The sequence below is a fragment of the Amblyraja radiata genome, chromosome 2 (genome assembly GCF_010909765.2).
Source record: "Amblyraja radiata isolate CabotCenter1 chromosome 2, sAmbRad1.1.pri, whole genome shotgun sequence".
NCBI classification, from domain to species: domain Eukaryota; kingdom Metazoa; phylum Chordata; class Chondrichthyes; order Rajiformes; family Rajidae; genus Amblyraja; species Amblyraja radiata.
The window spans coordinates 20,057,143-20,072,328 of NC_045957.1; the positions used below are offsets into that span (position 1 = coordinate 20,057,143).

The 15,186-nt window shown below is 43.8% G+C and overlaps 1 protein-coding gene across 1 annotated transcript in view; it reads left to right on the plus strand.

The window, feature by feature from the left end:
- The first annotated feature begins 7,766 nt into the window (after positions 1–7,766).
- Positions 7,767–15,186, plus strand: part of elp2 (elongator acetyltransferase complex subunit 2) — a 139,226-nt gene continuing 131,806 nt past the window's right edge. Inside the window, exons 1-4 of the mRNA XM_033042787.1 lie at positions 7,767–7,937; positions 10,622–10,700; positions 13,120–13,190; positions 13,970–14,117. Coding sequence (XP_032898678.1) covers positions 7,806–7,937; positions 10,622–10,700; positions 13,120–13,190; positions 13,970–14,117 — 430 coding nt within the window. The 5' untranslated portion in view covers positions 7,767–7,805. The remainder of the gene's footprint in view (positions 7,938–10,621; positions 10,701–13,119; positions 13,191–13,969; positions 14,118–15,186) is intronic.

Here is a 15,186-nt window from a genome sequence, read left to right on the forward strand (position 1 = left end):
CTATTTTAAATCAACAAACCATCTCTTGCACATACCAAAGCACACCTTATAGTGAGTGTTTAATACCAATACTGCAATTATAATAATAATAATAATAATAATAATAACTTTATTTATAAAGCACTTTAAACAACTACAGTTGCCACAAAGTGCTGTACATGAGAACTCATGGACAAAAAGCTATTACAAACCATTAAAAACCATTAAAAACCGTAAAAACGAAGGACTATAAAAAACACACTAAAAATTAAAAGACATTAAAAGCACTAAGAACAGGAGCAATGCCTCAGCCAGTGTCGAAAGCCAAAGAATAAAAATGTGTTTTTAGGGAGGATTTGAAGATGGACAGTGAGGGGGCCTGTCTGATGTGCAGTGGCAAGGTGTTCAAAAGTGCCGGAGCAGCAACAGAAAAGGCTCTATCCCCTCTGAGCTTCCGCTTAGACCTTGGTACCTCAAGGAGCAGCTGATCAGCTGACCTGAGGCACCGGACAGGAGCATATAGGTGGAGCAGCTCAGAGCGGTAAGGCGGGGCGAGCCCATTCAACGATTAAAAAACAAATAAAATAATTTTGAAATGAACTTGAAAGTGCACTGGGAGCCAGTGAAGGGAGGCCAAAATTGGCGTAATGTGCTCCCTCTTTCGGGTTCCGGTCAAAAGGCGAGCGGCAGCATTTTGAACAAGCTGGAGACGAGCTAATGAAGCTCGTGCGACTCCAGAGTAGAGTGCGTTACAGTAATCCAGCCTAGATGTAATAAAAGCATGGATTACTGTTTCAAAATGCTGTCGCTCGACAATGGGCTTATATGAACTATAATCTTTCTGTTGTTGTCAGTTTATTGTTCCATGCCCAATAAGGCAACACATGCTGCAAACTGATTTGGAACTGGTAAGTATGAATCGTGCAAGTTAACTATTTTGTTATTTGGTCTTAGGCCATGATTAAGCATCTCTTTCATATTTTGGATAGGTCACAAAATAAGCCTGTCATCTGATGAGCAATCCTCTTGAATCATCTTCTTTCCTTACGTTTTTTTCCTCACTTTTATTCCTGTTTTTTTCTCCCACTTTTATCAAAAGCTCTGTACATGACAACGAACAGTTTATATATTCCAATTTGGTCAGGAGTGAAATCACCATTTTTATTGCTATAGATGAATCAACTTCAAAATATTATTTTGCAAATGTTTGAAGGTCGGGGGATTGGTACATACATGGATGCAAAAATGTGTGCAATTTTGGAGAATTTGTGCATTTACTTCTTGCCTCGCATGTTGCCAAGGAATAATATCTAGATCTGTAGATTACTATCATGACTTGTGTCATAACTGAATGTTTCAAAATGCTGCATGGGCCATGACAGCATTTTGAAGTTGAAAGCTGTCCCGATAATAAATAAGCAGTATTTAATACCTGGGATGTGTACGCAATTAAAGTTAGTATAAACATGTTTGACAGCAATATTAGAAAATTAATTTTTCACATACCAATGGCAATCCAATCCAAGACAATAGTAAAAATCATAAAATAGTAAACCAGAAAATATTACTTAAACACTGGAGGAGCAGTGACAATTGGTCAGAATGTGGTTTTTAAGTTGGTACTTTTCTTTAGAGCTGGTAGTCAACTGTTCTAATGGTCCCAGTTTGACATAAATGCAAAACATACAAACATGAACAATGCTTGAGAATGCTAGTATATATAGATTAAAACAGTTCAAACACAACTAGCAAGAAATAATCTGGTTGAGTTATATTATCTTCTACATTAATGGCCTACATTAATATAAAATTTTCTGAAAAAAGACACAAAGTGCTAGAGTATTTCAGTGGGTTAGCAGCATCACTGGAGAACATGGATCGTGATTTTTTAGGCTAGGACTCTTTTCTGGGCTGGATTCAGTGGAGTGGATTCTGCTCAATCCATGGCACGAACAGCTTTAGACAATTTTCTGCCAATGTCTCCAGATCTGTTGCTGCTCCAGATTGATCAGCATGAAATGAAATATTTAGTGAGCTTTTACTAAGTTGCAATCATGATGTCCAAGTGCAAGGACGCTCATTACAATCAAATTCAAACTTTCAGCTAACTCAGATGCCAGCTGCAATTCAATTTCAGATGAGAAAAGATGGCTGGATGAAAACTCACTAAGTACTGTTGGTAGGACATCTTTCAGTTCCAAAAACCCACCTCAGCATAACCAGAGTTGAGTTCTAATGTGTTTTGCAGTCAAGGATCAATACCATCTCATTTCCTTCTTCACGTTTGACTAGATTTTGCAGTAAATCATTTCTCATGGGTGAGCTTAGCGATTTTTTGGACTTTTTGAGTCAATTCAGCAATGTTGTCTGCAAGTTGAACATCAGCATCCATAGATTGATCTTCAACCCACTCAACGATGGTGTCATCGTCACCTTCGATCTCATTATTGAACTCCTCAATCTTTTCTTCTTCGTAGATGTTGTCCTCTTCATTCTTATTTTCATCACCATCAGCAGCCATGTTACCCGGCTGCTTGTACAAAACATCAACCATGGCCAAGTGAATGCCATATGTATGTCACAGTTGTTGGAAAATACCACATTTTTGATCGAGCTTCTTCATGTCACTGGCTCCATCAGTGTCATCCCAACTATATGCTTCTTCAAGTCAATGTTAATAGCTTCCAGTTTAGTTTCAGGGATCGGTTTTAGTTCTTTTTCCGCAGGTATTGAAGCATTGATTCGTATCATCCTGAGGTCAAAGAGCTTGTCAGTGTGATGTAAATTGAGACACATGTAGTATAGATTTCTCTTTGAGGTTCACTTATCTAAACTGTGTGAAAAAGCGGTCCCTTGAGTCAAGTATTTCCTTCATTTACTGCTTAATTTTTTCCTGGATTTTTGTTTGACCATATTACAAAATCCCTCTCTCGTACATGAAATTTTCAGACCTTGCGCTTTCCAGCCATTTTTGACTTTGACACCTTTGGCCAAAGGTGCAAAATGGAACTCTGCCTAAAGCTGTTAAATGTGCAATAACAAACTCATGTGTTTCTGTTGATTTCTTGAAATGCAAAAAAAAGGTCCCTGATTTGTGCAGGATGGAATGCCAACTGACTTGTTTGAAAACAGTGGATCAAATTTGAAGGCAAGTTTGTGTTCCAGATGATACTTGAATAACAGGGATGGCTGATATTTGAAAGTTTTTTTACAATGCCAACACTATTGAATCTGCAATTCCGCCTTTAGATCTGGTGACAGGGCCCAATACAGCATGGCAAGAGCTGAATTGAGGAGAGGCATCAAAGATGCAAAGGAGGCCTACAAGAAAAAAGTGGAGGACCATCTCACACACAATAACCCACGGCAGGTGTGGAAAGGTTTACAGCAAATCACCAACTACAAAGGAAACTCACCTGTGACTAACACCTCGCTGGCAGAAGAACTAAACCATTTCTTTGCTCGCTTTGAGACAAAAAGGCCTCATGCAGTCACGCTGCTCCCACCGACCTCCAGCTCGCTCACTCTCCAGGAACACCAAGTGAGGCGCGCGCTCAAGTCGGTGAACCCAAGGAAAGCCGCTGGACTTGATGGTGTACTCGGCAAAGTACTTAAAGCTTGTGCAGACCAGCTATCAGGGGTCTTTACCAAGATCTTCAATCTTTCCCTGACACAAGCCATTATACCACCTTGTCTGAAGTCAGCTACCATCATTCCTGTCCCAAAGAAGCCAGTCATAAACAGTCTCAATGACTACAGACCAATTGCATTAACATCAGTAGTCATGAAATGCTTTGAAAGGTTAATTTCACAGCACATCAAAGCCAGCCTCCCTCCAAACCTTGACCCTCATCAGTTTGCTTATAGAGCAAACAGATCAACAGAGGACACAATCCCCACTGCACTGAGGCATCTGGAACACCCAGGGAACTATGTACGGATCATTTTTATTGACTATAGTTCAGCTTTCAATACAATTATCCCTGACATACTAGTCAGCAAGCCGTCAGACTTAGACTTCCCCCCTCTCACCTGCGCCTGGATAAAGGACTTCCTCAATAACCGCCCACAAACAGTCAAAATGGGCCCTCACTGCTCCTCCACCCTCACTCTCAGCACTGGTTCTCCACAGGGCTGTGTGCTGAGACCACTCCTCTATGCTCTGTACACTTACGACTCCACTCCACAAACTCCATTATTAAATTTGCGGATGATACCACAGTGATCGGACTATCTGGAGGAGACGAGGCAGCGTACAGAGATGAGGTCCTGAAGCTGTCAGAGTGGTATTCCGCAAACTACCTGGCACTTAATATCAGCAAAACAAAGGAAATGGTCATCGACTACAGAAGGCACAGAGCGGACCATGCCCCGCTCTTCATCAACGGGGACTGTGTCGAGAGGGTTTCCACCTTCAAATTCCTGGGAACGCACATCGTGGAGGACCTCTCCTGGTCTGCCAACACTTCAGCGGTGGTAAAAAAGACCCAGCAGCGATTGCACTTCCTGAGAGTGCTAAGGAAGAACAGTTTAGAGGAGAAGCTGCTAGTGACATTCTACCGCTCCACCATCGAGAGTGTGCTGGCATATTGTATCACGGTGTGGTATGCCGCTGCTCAGCAGCAGAAAGAAGAGCACTGCAGAGAGTGATCAAAACTGCCCAGAAAATCATCGGCTGCCCTCTGCCTTCCCTGGACGACATCTCTAGCTCTCGGTGCCTCCGTAGAGCCAGGAAAATAATCAAAGACCCCTGGACAGTCACTGTTCAACCTCCTGCCTTCTGTTAAGCGGTACAAGTGCGTCAAAAGCCAGACAGACTCAAGAACAGTTTTTTTCCCTGGGCCATTAGAACTCTAAATTCCTCAACTATCCACACAACATGAGAATGCTGTCATCAATTCCACTATAAAACAGACCACTCAGTTAATATTTCCTCTTTTTTTAAATCCTTTAAAGTATTTATTAAATTTAAAGTGTAATATTCTCTCAGTGCAAAATAACGTATTGAATGCATTGGATGTGACTTTATCTTGTTTGGACTTGTTTTGGTTGCACTGATCATGAGTGGCACTCCTAATTTTGTTGTATTTCTAAGTACAATGACAATAAAGGCTTATTATTATTATTACTTTACAAAATTCCTATAATTTTTGTTCACAAGAAAGTTGTACCAAACGTCTGACCTCTTGCTTGAAAATCAATTCAGTTATTTAAAATGTTGCTGTTCGAAATTTTCTGAACGCATTTAACTGATTATGTTTATGTTTTTGCTTAGCTTTACTGGATAAAATGACTGAAAAGTGACTAAACACTTATTTACAAAACAAGGAAATCTTGGTTTGTAAATACTCTAATACTAGCCTTAGAGAAATGTAATCACTTTCATCGATTAATCACAGGTGATTAATGATTAATCACTTTTTTTTCGAGAAACTGATTAATCAGCGCAGCATTACTTTTGTGTAATCAGCATCCGCAGTTCTTTGTGTCTCCAGACCATCACAGGCTTGCTTCCATCCAGTCGATCCACACAGTGTGTTGCATAAGAAGGCTGGTCGTTTCAAGGTTGCCTGTCATGCTGACAATTCCCATTCTTATTACCATTTGGGAGAAAATCCCAGAGCTTGGACATCTCATAGACTTAAGAACAGCTTCTTCCCTCCTGCTATCAGACTCCTGAACGAATCACCTTTTTCACACTCTCTTCCCGGAGTTGCGGTTGTGTACACTGCAGCCTATCGGCTAGTACATTGCAGATGGACACAAAATGTTGGAGTAGCTCAGCAGGACAAGCAGCATCTCTGGAGGGAAGGAATGGGTGATGTTTCCGGTCGAGACCCTTCTTCTGACTGAGAGCCAGGGGAGAAAGAGTCTAGATATAGGGTGATTTCACGAAAGGTCACTGGATCATAGATCCTCACCCACGTGACCACAAATTCCAACTGGGGAACAAGCGTCACTTCCGGTACATGTTATTGATGCTGAAAACGCGAACTTTCACACCCGTTAAAAACCGCGAAAACGGCCCGTTTTTGAGCTGTAAATAACTGTGCCAGTCGGGGTGACCGTGAGACACAGTTATCTTACTTTACAGTCCAGAAGATAGATAAAAACGAAGGTAAATACAAGAGGGAGCTGAAGGGGCAACAACAGCGGAAGTGGTTAGCGGACATTCGCCGTGGAGATATAAAGATCGAAAATATCGGGAATTATCGCGTTTGCTCGCTGCATTCCATCAAAAGTAAGGCATTATTGACGTTTTATCTTTATTCATTTGTTATATGAAAAGTTTTAAAATGGAAAAATCCGTCAGTAAAATTGCAAAATCGCCCATGGTTCTTAGGTGGGTTTTAACATGCAAAATGAAAACGCTTCTGAAGCTACATTTACCATTTAAATAATCGTAAACTATCAATGCGTTTTGAAATAAATTTTACTCAGATGCAAGCTAAGGAATGGGATAATTGTCAGCTGTTAATTGGATAATAATAATAAAATGTCCTGATTTTGTCCAATTAACAGCTGACAATTATCCCATTCCTTAGCTTGCATCTGAGTAAAATTTATTTCAAAACGCATTGATAGTTTACGATTATTTAAATGGTAAATGTAGCTTCAGAAGCGTTTTCATTTTGCATGTTAAAACCCACCTGAGAACCATGGGCGATTTTGCAATTTTACTGACGGATTTTTCACTTTTAAAACTTTTCATATAACAAATGAATAAAGATAAAACGTCAATAATGCCTTACTTTTGATGAAATGCAGCGAGCAAATGCGATAATTCCCGATATTTTCGATCTTTATATCTCCACGGCGAATGTCCGCTATCCACTTCCGCTGTTGTTGCCCCTTCAGCTCCCTCTTGTATTTACCTTCGTTTTTATCTATCTTCTGGACTGTAAAGTAAGATAACTGTGTCTCACGGTCACCCCGACTGGCACAGTAATTTACAGCTCAAAAACGGGCCGTTTTCACGGTTATTAACGGGTGTGAAAGTTCGCGTTTTCAGCATCAATAACATGTACCGGAAGTGACGCTTGTACCCCAGTTGGATTTTGCTGTCACGTGGGTGAGGATCTATGATCCAGTGACCTTTCGTGAAATCACCCTATAGCGGGTAAGGTGTGAGAACGACAGACGATAAAGAAATGTAGAATAGTTCATTGTTAGCTGGGAGAAGGTGACAAAGAGGCATACAATCAGTAAAATTAATCAAGAGGCAGTAAAACTAGTCGGAGGATAGGGGAGAGGTCAACACAGGGGTTACTTGCAAGTTGGAGAAGTCAACGTTGTAAACTGCCCAAGCGAAATATGAGGTGCTGTTCCTCCAATTTGCGTTGGGCCTCACTCTGCCAGTGGGGAAGACTCAGGACAGAAAGGTCAGTGTAGGAACGGGAGGGGGAGTTCACTATAACCCGTGCATCTTCAGTGTGAGCCAGCATCTGCAGCTCTTGTCCTTCCTACACAGTCAGTAGCAAAGATTATAGAGGAGATGTAGGTTATAGAAGATTATAGCTCCTCTAGTCTCTATGGTCAGTAGCACGCAGTCAGATTTCTCTGCAGCCCACCAGTGCATCGGCGCGGACACTCCTAGCCCCGCAGATGCTGCCGCCTGTCCCGCTGAGTTACTCCAGCATTTGGTGTCCATCTCCCGCAGTTACTCACTTGGGCCCGCAGTAGCAGCGGCTCATCTTGTCCGCTTGTCCACCGCCCGCCTCCCTCCCCGCGGGTCGCAGCCAAAGTTCCTATAGCGACTATAAGCGGCCCATCTTGTCCTCCCGCCTCCCTCCCCGCGGGTCGGAGGTGACGCTGGGCGGAGCAAGATGGCGGCGGTGGCGGTGGCGGTGGAGACGGCTCACGTTGCCAGGTGCGCCAACCGGAGTCCGCACGCTGTGTCGTGGGGCCGGGGCCTGGCCCTCGCATCCTGTCGCTCGGTCCTGATTTACGACCCCGAGGTAAAGGTTTAAACCGAAGCGCGTTCATAGCAAATGGGAGGGAGAGCGAACATCACCGGACTCGATGCTCGTCTCCTGCTTCCCCCGGAGCTGCAACAAACACGGTCCCGGCGAATGTCAGCTGCAGCTGCAGCCAGCCAGCGCGGTACAAGAGTGGGCTTAATGGGCTGGAACTCAAGCTTGGCGAATACAGAAGCTGGCAGCAGATCTGTTGGAGTGAGAACATCGTACAGTTTCAACACCTCCAAATGCGAAGTGCACGTAGTGTCAAACACATATTTTCCTACGATATAGACACAAAACGTTGGAGTAACTCGGCGGGTCAGACAACATCTCTGGAGACCTCGCGACCCGAATGGTCACCTGTTTTTCCAGAGTCTGACCAGCTGAGTTACTCCAGCTTTCTGTGTCTATCTTCGTTTTAAACCAGCATCTGCAGTTCATTCCAACACACATTTTCCACGCTGTGCAGTGCTCGGTCACAGTTTATTGGTTGGATATAACTAGTGTTGCCCTTTCTGGGGATGTTGTCACGTCTTCCACAACCACAGCACTTCGTATTACAATAAGTATCCTTATTGGATACTTTAGCAGGGCAAGTAGCTTTCCATGCCATTTAGAGTCATCCAACACGGAAACTTGTTCTTGCTAACCAAGATGTCCCATTACATGAGTCCCACCTGTCTGCGTTTGATCCATATCCCACTAAACCTTTCCTATCCATGTATCTGTTGAAATATATTTTCAATGTCGTTATAGTATCTGTCTCCACTACCTCCTCTGGCATGTCGTTCCGTATACCTACCAGTGTTTGTGTTGAAAAAGTTGCTCGACAGGTTCATATTAAATCTTAGGTAGACAAAAATGCTGGAGAAACTCAGCAGGGGTACAGCAGCATCTATGGAGCGAGGGAAATGGGCAACGTTTCGGACCGAAACCATTCTTCAGACTGATGGAGGGGGGCGGGGAGAAGAAAGGAAAAAGGAAGAGGAGCCTGAGGGCTGGGAGAAAGCTCAGATGGAGAGGAGACAGCAAGGGTTACCGGAAATGGGAGAATTCAATGTTTAAGCCACTAGGGTGCAGACTGCCCAAGCGGAATATGCGATGCTGTTCCTCCAATTTCCAGTGGCGCTCACTCTGGCCATGGAGGAGGCCCAGAACAGAGAGGTCGGATTCGGAATGGAAGGGGGAGTTGAAGTGCTGAGCCACCGGGAGGTCAGGTTGGTTAATGCGGACCAAGCGGAGGTGTTCGGCGAAACGATTGCCGAGTCTACGCTTGGTCTCACCGATGTAGATCAGCTGACATCTAGAGCAGCGGATGCAGTAGATGAGGTTGGAGGAGATGCAGGTGAACCTCTGTCGCACCTGGAACGACTGCTTGGGTCCTTGAATGGAGTCGAGGGGGGAGGTAAAGCGACAAGTGTAGCATCTCTTGCGGTTGCAAGGGAAAATGCCCGGGGAGGGGGTGGTGCGGGAGGGAAGGGAAGAATTGACAAGGGAGTTACGGAGGGAGCGGTCTTTGCGGAAAGCAGACGGGGGGAGATGGGAAGATGTGGCAAGTGGTGGGGTCACGTTGGAGGTGGCGGAAATGACGGAGGATTATTTGTTGTATGTGATGGTTAGTGGGGTGAAAGGTGAGGATTAGGGGGACTCTGCCCTTGTTACGAGTGAGAGAGAGTGCAGTGTTACGGGGTATGGAAGAGACCCTGGTGAGAGCCTCATCTATAGTAGGGGAGGAGAACCCCCATTCGCTGAAGAATGAGGACATTTCCGATACCCTGGTGGGACACCTCATCCTGGGAGCAGATGCGGCGTCGACGGAGGAATTGGGAGTTGGGGATGGAGTCCTTACAGGAAGCAGGGTGGGAAGAAGAATAGTCTAGATAGCCATGGGAGTCACTGGGTTTATAGTGGATGTCGGTCAGAAGTCTATCACCTGCGATGGAGATAGTGAGGTCAAGAAATGGTAGGGAAGTGTCGGAAATGGTCCAGGTGTATTTGAGTGCCGTATAGAAGTTAGTGGTGAAGCGGATGAAGTCAGTCAGTTGTGTGTGGGTGCAGGAGGTAGCACCAAAGCAATCGTCGATGTAGCGGAGGTACCAAATATTAAATCTTTCTCCTCTCACATTGGACCTATGTCCTCTGGTTCTTGATTCCCCAATCCTGAGCATTAACCCTATCTATTCCTCGCCTGATTTATACACCTCAATAAGATCACCCATTATACTCCTGCGCTCCAAGGAATAAAGTCCTAACCTGCCCAACCTCTCCCTATAGCTCAAGCCCATTCAGCCTCATCATCCTCATTTTTTTTTTTACTGCATTCTACCCAGCTTAACCATATCCTTTCAATAGCAGAGTGACCAAAACTGAACACTACTCCAAATGCAGTCTTACCAATGCCTTGTACAACTGTAACCTGTCCTAAAAAAGACACAGAAAGCTGGACCTCCCAACTTCTATAGTCCATACCCATAACAATGGAGGCCAATGTACCAAGGATCCACTTGATGAGGACCTGGGTGGGGATTTATTTACCTTAATACGGTTTATGACCTCCAGCACTCGTGTTCATTTGTTTTCTTTGCAAGTCGTATGATTGAAATAAAGTAACCGATTTTTAGTTATGTTAATTGATCACTTAAGAATCTTTCTTCTGATTTTATGCACCTTTACTCCAACAGAAAAGACGTGTAACTGAAATTCTGAATGGACATAAAGGAAGAGTTAACTGTGTGCATTGGGTTCAGAAAGATGATTGTGGTAAGTGCTAATGGATGGCTCTTTATAAGAGGCAAAGCAACCATCTATCTATATATTACTAAATCTCAGATCTTGACCGCTTTTGGCCCACTGTGCTGCGAATTCCGACAGAATGCCGCCACCTATGGCCGTAATTTTTGGCCACCTCGCTCAGAGCCCCCCTCCGCCTTACGGGTGCGTAGGATTTTTCCCATCGATGTCAAATCAGAGAGATATTAATGTTTTTAGAAAATTCACCATTCTCTCTGCTGCCCCTGCTGGAGGGAGGGGGAGGGACTATAAAACCAGGAAGTGGTGGGCCTCATTCAGTCTCTGCAAGATGGATGAAGCCAAGGCTCACGTCTCTCTGAGCTCTGAATAACACTGGACGAATGTATACACAACTGTGAGTACCCTTAATGTGGTTTGAAAATGAAAATATGGTTTGTTTGAAGTAAAAAGGCACTGCCTGCAAATGGTTGTTTGGGTGCTTTGGCATGAAGTTGAAAGGCACTACTTACTGCAAATGGTGGCTTGGGTGCTTTGACTTGAAGTTGAAAGGCACTACTTACTGCAAATGGTGGCTTGGGTGTTTTGGCTTGAAGTTAAAAGGCACTATTTACTGCAAATGGTGGCTTGGGAGCTTTGGCGAAGTTGAAAGGCACTACTTATTGCAAATGGTGACTTGGATGTTTTGCTTGAAGTTGAAAGGCACTACTGCAAATGGTGGCATGAAGTTGAAAGTCACTACATACTGCAAATGGTGGCTTGGGTGCTTTGCTTGAAGTTGAAAGGCACTACTCACTGCAAATGGTGGCTGCTTCGGCTTTAAGTTGAAAGGCACTACTTACTGCAAATGGTGGCTTGGGTGCTTTGGTTTGAAGTTAAAAGGCACTGCAAATGGTGGCTTGGGTGCTTTGGCTTGAAGTTGAAAGGCACTACTTACTGCAAATGGTGGCTTGGGTGCTTTGGCTTGAAGTTGAAAGGCACTTCTTACTGCAAATGGTGGCTTGGGACCTTTGGCTTGAAGTTGAAAGGCACTACTTACTGCAAATGGTGGCGGGAGCTTTGGCTTGAAGTTGAAAGGCACTACTTACTGCAAATGGTGACATGAAGTTGAAAGGCACTACTTACAGCAAATGGTGGCTTGGGTGCTTTGGCTTGAAGTTGAAAGGCACTACTTACTGCAAATGGTGGCGTGGATGCATTGGCTTGAAGAGTTGAAAGGCACAACTTACTGCAAATGGTGGCATGATAGTTGAAAGGCACTACTTACGGCAAATGGTGGCTTGGGTGCTTTGGCTTGAAGTTGAAAGGCACTACTTACTGTAATTGGAGGCTTGGGTGCTTTGGCTTGAAGTTAAAAGGCACTACTGCAAATGCACTTACTTCCTGTTTGCACTGTATATTGATTTTAGATAAAACGCTACCACTTACGGCTGTGATTTTTGGCCATCTTACTCAGTCCCCCCCTCCGCTGAGCAGGTGCAGAGAATTCTTCCCATCAATGAAAAATAAAAGTGTTATTAGTGTTTAAAAAATGTTGAGAATCTCTCTCCTGTCAATCACGCCCTGAAAGCCACACCTTTTCCGGTGGGAGGGGAGGGGTTATAAAACCCGGAAGTGTGGTTGTGGCTCAGTCTGCATGATGGTGGAGGGAGAGGTCATGACTCTGTCTGAGCTGTGAATCAACTGAACACACTGAATGTCTACTGAACTGTGAGTTTGGTGTTTTGTGTGGTTTTATGGTGGTTTCACCCTGCATGAAATGGTATGAAGCTGCATTTGAATTTGGTGGCCTTGGACCCTGCTTGAAGTGGAATGAAACTGCACTTGAATTTGGCGGCCTTGCATCCTGCTTGAAGTGGTTGGAAACTGCACTTGAATTCGGTGGCCATGAACCCTGCTCATAGTGGTAAGAAACTGCACTTGAATTTGGTGGCCTTGCACGCTGCTTGAAATGGTAGGAACATGGATTTGAATTTGGTGGCCTTGCACCCTGCTTGAAATGGAATTTCAAGGAATAGTCATGAGTCAACTACCAGGCCACCAGCCGTGAGTGAGCTGCCAGCAGATCAGGCTTGAGGGACTGAGCTGCCACCCCAAGAACCCATACCAGCACTCCAGAAAGCCCCCCCACTGGCCACCAATATTGGAATTGGTGGAGAGGTGGAATATTGCGTCAGGGGGACCAGCCCTCTCGTGTGAACATTGGACCCAACGGGTCCCACTTAGTCTAGTTTTATTTAAAATCGTAAGTTCAGAATGAATATTTTCAAGAATATTGTTCTTAAATAAATATAGTTGATAAGTGAGCCAGGTGTAAATTCTGATGTTGAAGCTTTTGTTATAATTATTGGATGTGAAGAAATAGGCAAAGATATGATTCTGTTGTAAATTGTACATTGTGCTGACTAATGGTCAAACATTTGTGTTCAAGATTCTGAGGTGGAACTGGTGTCTGGAGCATCTGATAGCTGTCTGATCGTTTGGGAGTTGCGGAATTCTAAAGTAAGATTCCAAAATAAGTATGATTTTTAATTAGGTTATATTTAAAAAATTTGCACTGTATAAATAACAAAAATCTTGCCGGTGGTGATTTATTGTATGGGACCACTTGCGGGACATAATATCATGTAAATCAACCTTTTCACCAGATCATTTATCATCATTACTTCCAGAGCTCCTCATAAATCCTTTTATTTATCCATCTTAATGCAAGGTTTTGGTGACATTGGGCCTGCTACATTAATATGTAAATGGCTTTTACCTTTCTTACACTTAAATCTATTATTGTCTGTAATTGTTGGAATTCCCACATTCGAACATCAGAATATTTTCAAATAATAAGTTGTGGCCTTTGCAACGCACGAGGCATTGAAACCATCTTTCCTCCTTTCTTTCCTCCTGCAGATGTAAAATGAATTTGAAATGGTTGGAGATATGGTGATGGTCTATATAACTCAATAAATTAACCTGCATCTTGCTTTGACCTTCATGCTTTGACCCATGTTTCAGTGAAACCCATGGTGACACTTTCTCATCACCTACCTGACACACACCTTCTTCATAAATCTTCATAAACACTAACGTCCTACAAAATATTTGTTTTCCAACATGCAATATCCTGTGGACCCAAAATCACTTTTTTACTTACCTACTTATGTTCTGTTTGAGCAAGTGGAACAAATGTAAAATCATATCACATTTCTGCAGTTTCTTAGTGCGATATTAAACAATTATTATTGTGTGTGTTCTTCAAGAATAATTGGTTAATGTATTATAAACAGTTTGCAGCATCCACCCGATTGGAAGGGCATTCAGGAGCTGTGTGTGCAGTAACTGCAATACATGGAGCTGGTGAAAATCCAAAATTGCTGATTGCTTCAGCAGCAGCCGATTCTTCTGTCAAAATATGGAGGAAACAAGGTTTAATGGGTAATTTATAAATTTTACTTCGTAATTTGTGCCATGAAAGTTGTGAAATTATGGTGTGTAAAATATAAGCAGGATGCTATGCAGTGTTTTCTTATTGTATTAATTTTCTTGCTATCACTATGTAACATTTAATAAATGCTCTCCAAATATGTTTTAAAACATTATTTTTATTCTTGGCTCAATGAATGAAAAGTTGGAAGGCATGAAAAATATCATAATTTTAAGTAGGACATGTAATATAATGGTTAAGTCACGTAAGTTAAAGTAATATAATGGTGTTTTATTTAGAAGCGTGTTTGAATCATACTAGGAAATTTAACTTCAACTAACTATATAAATCTGCTGTTAGAAATCTAAGATCGGTAAAAGTGGCGAAGCTAATGACTTTCAGGGAGAGAAATCTGCTGTTCTTCAGTCTGATCTTTTAGGCTGTGGGCCGAGCTCTGAAAATGTGTCTAGAATTTAACTTTCGTGACCTATGTCTGGGAACTACTTGAAATTTTGCACAGATTTAGATAAAATATAATTGAGAAGGAAGTCATAAGTTGCACATTAATTAATTAAGCTAATTAGACAATAAGATCGAAAAGGTAAGCACCAGCTCTCCCTCCTCCCCCCCGAACTCTCCCTCCTCCCCCCGTTATTCAAAGACGCAGCCCTCTCACGCCCCCCCCCCCCCCCCCACCCGGCCTCTCTTCCTCCCCTTCCCTATTCCTCCCCCCTCCCTATTCCCCCCCCCTCCCTATTCCTCCCCACATCTCTCTCTTCCCCCCCCCCCCCCACTTCCCCCTCCCCGACCTCTCCCTCCTCCCCCCCCCCGTTATTCAAAAGACGCTCAGGGGTCACTTTCTCTTGGGGATCGCTTTCTCTCGGCTCCTCCGTTGGCTCCTCTCTCTTCCCCCCCTCCCGCATCTCTTCACCGCCCCCCCCCCCCCCGTCCTCCCCCCCCCCACCCATCTCCCCCCCCATCTCCCCCCCCCCCGTCTCCTCCCCACCTGTCTCCTCCCCACCTGTCTTCCTTCCCCCCCCCCGTCTTCCTTCCCCCCCCCCCCATCTATTATATGTGACT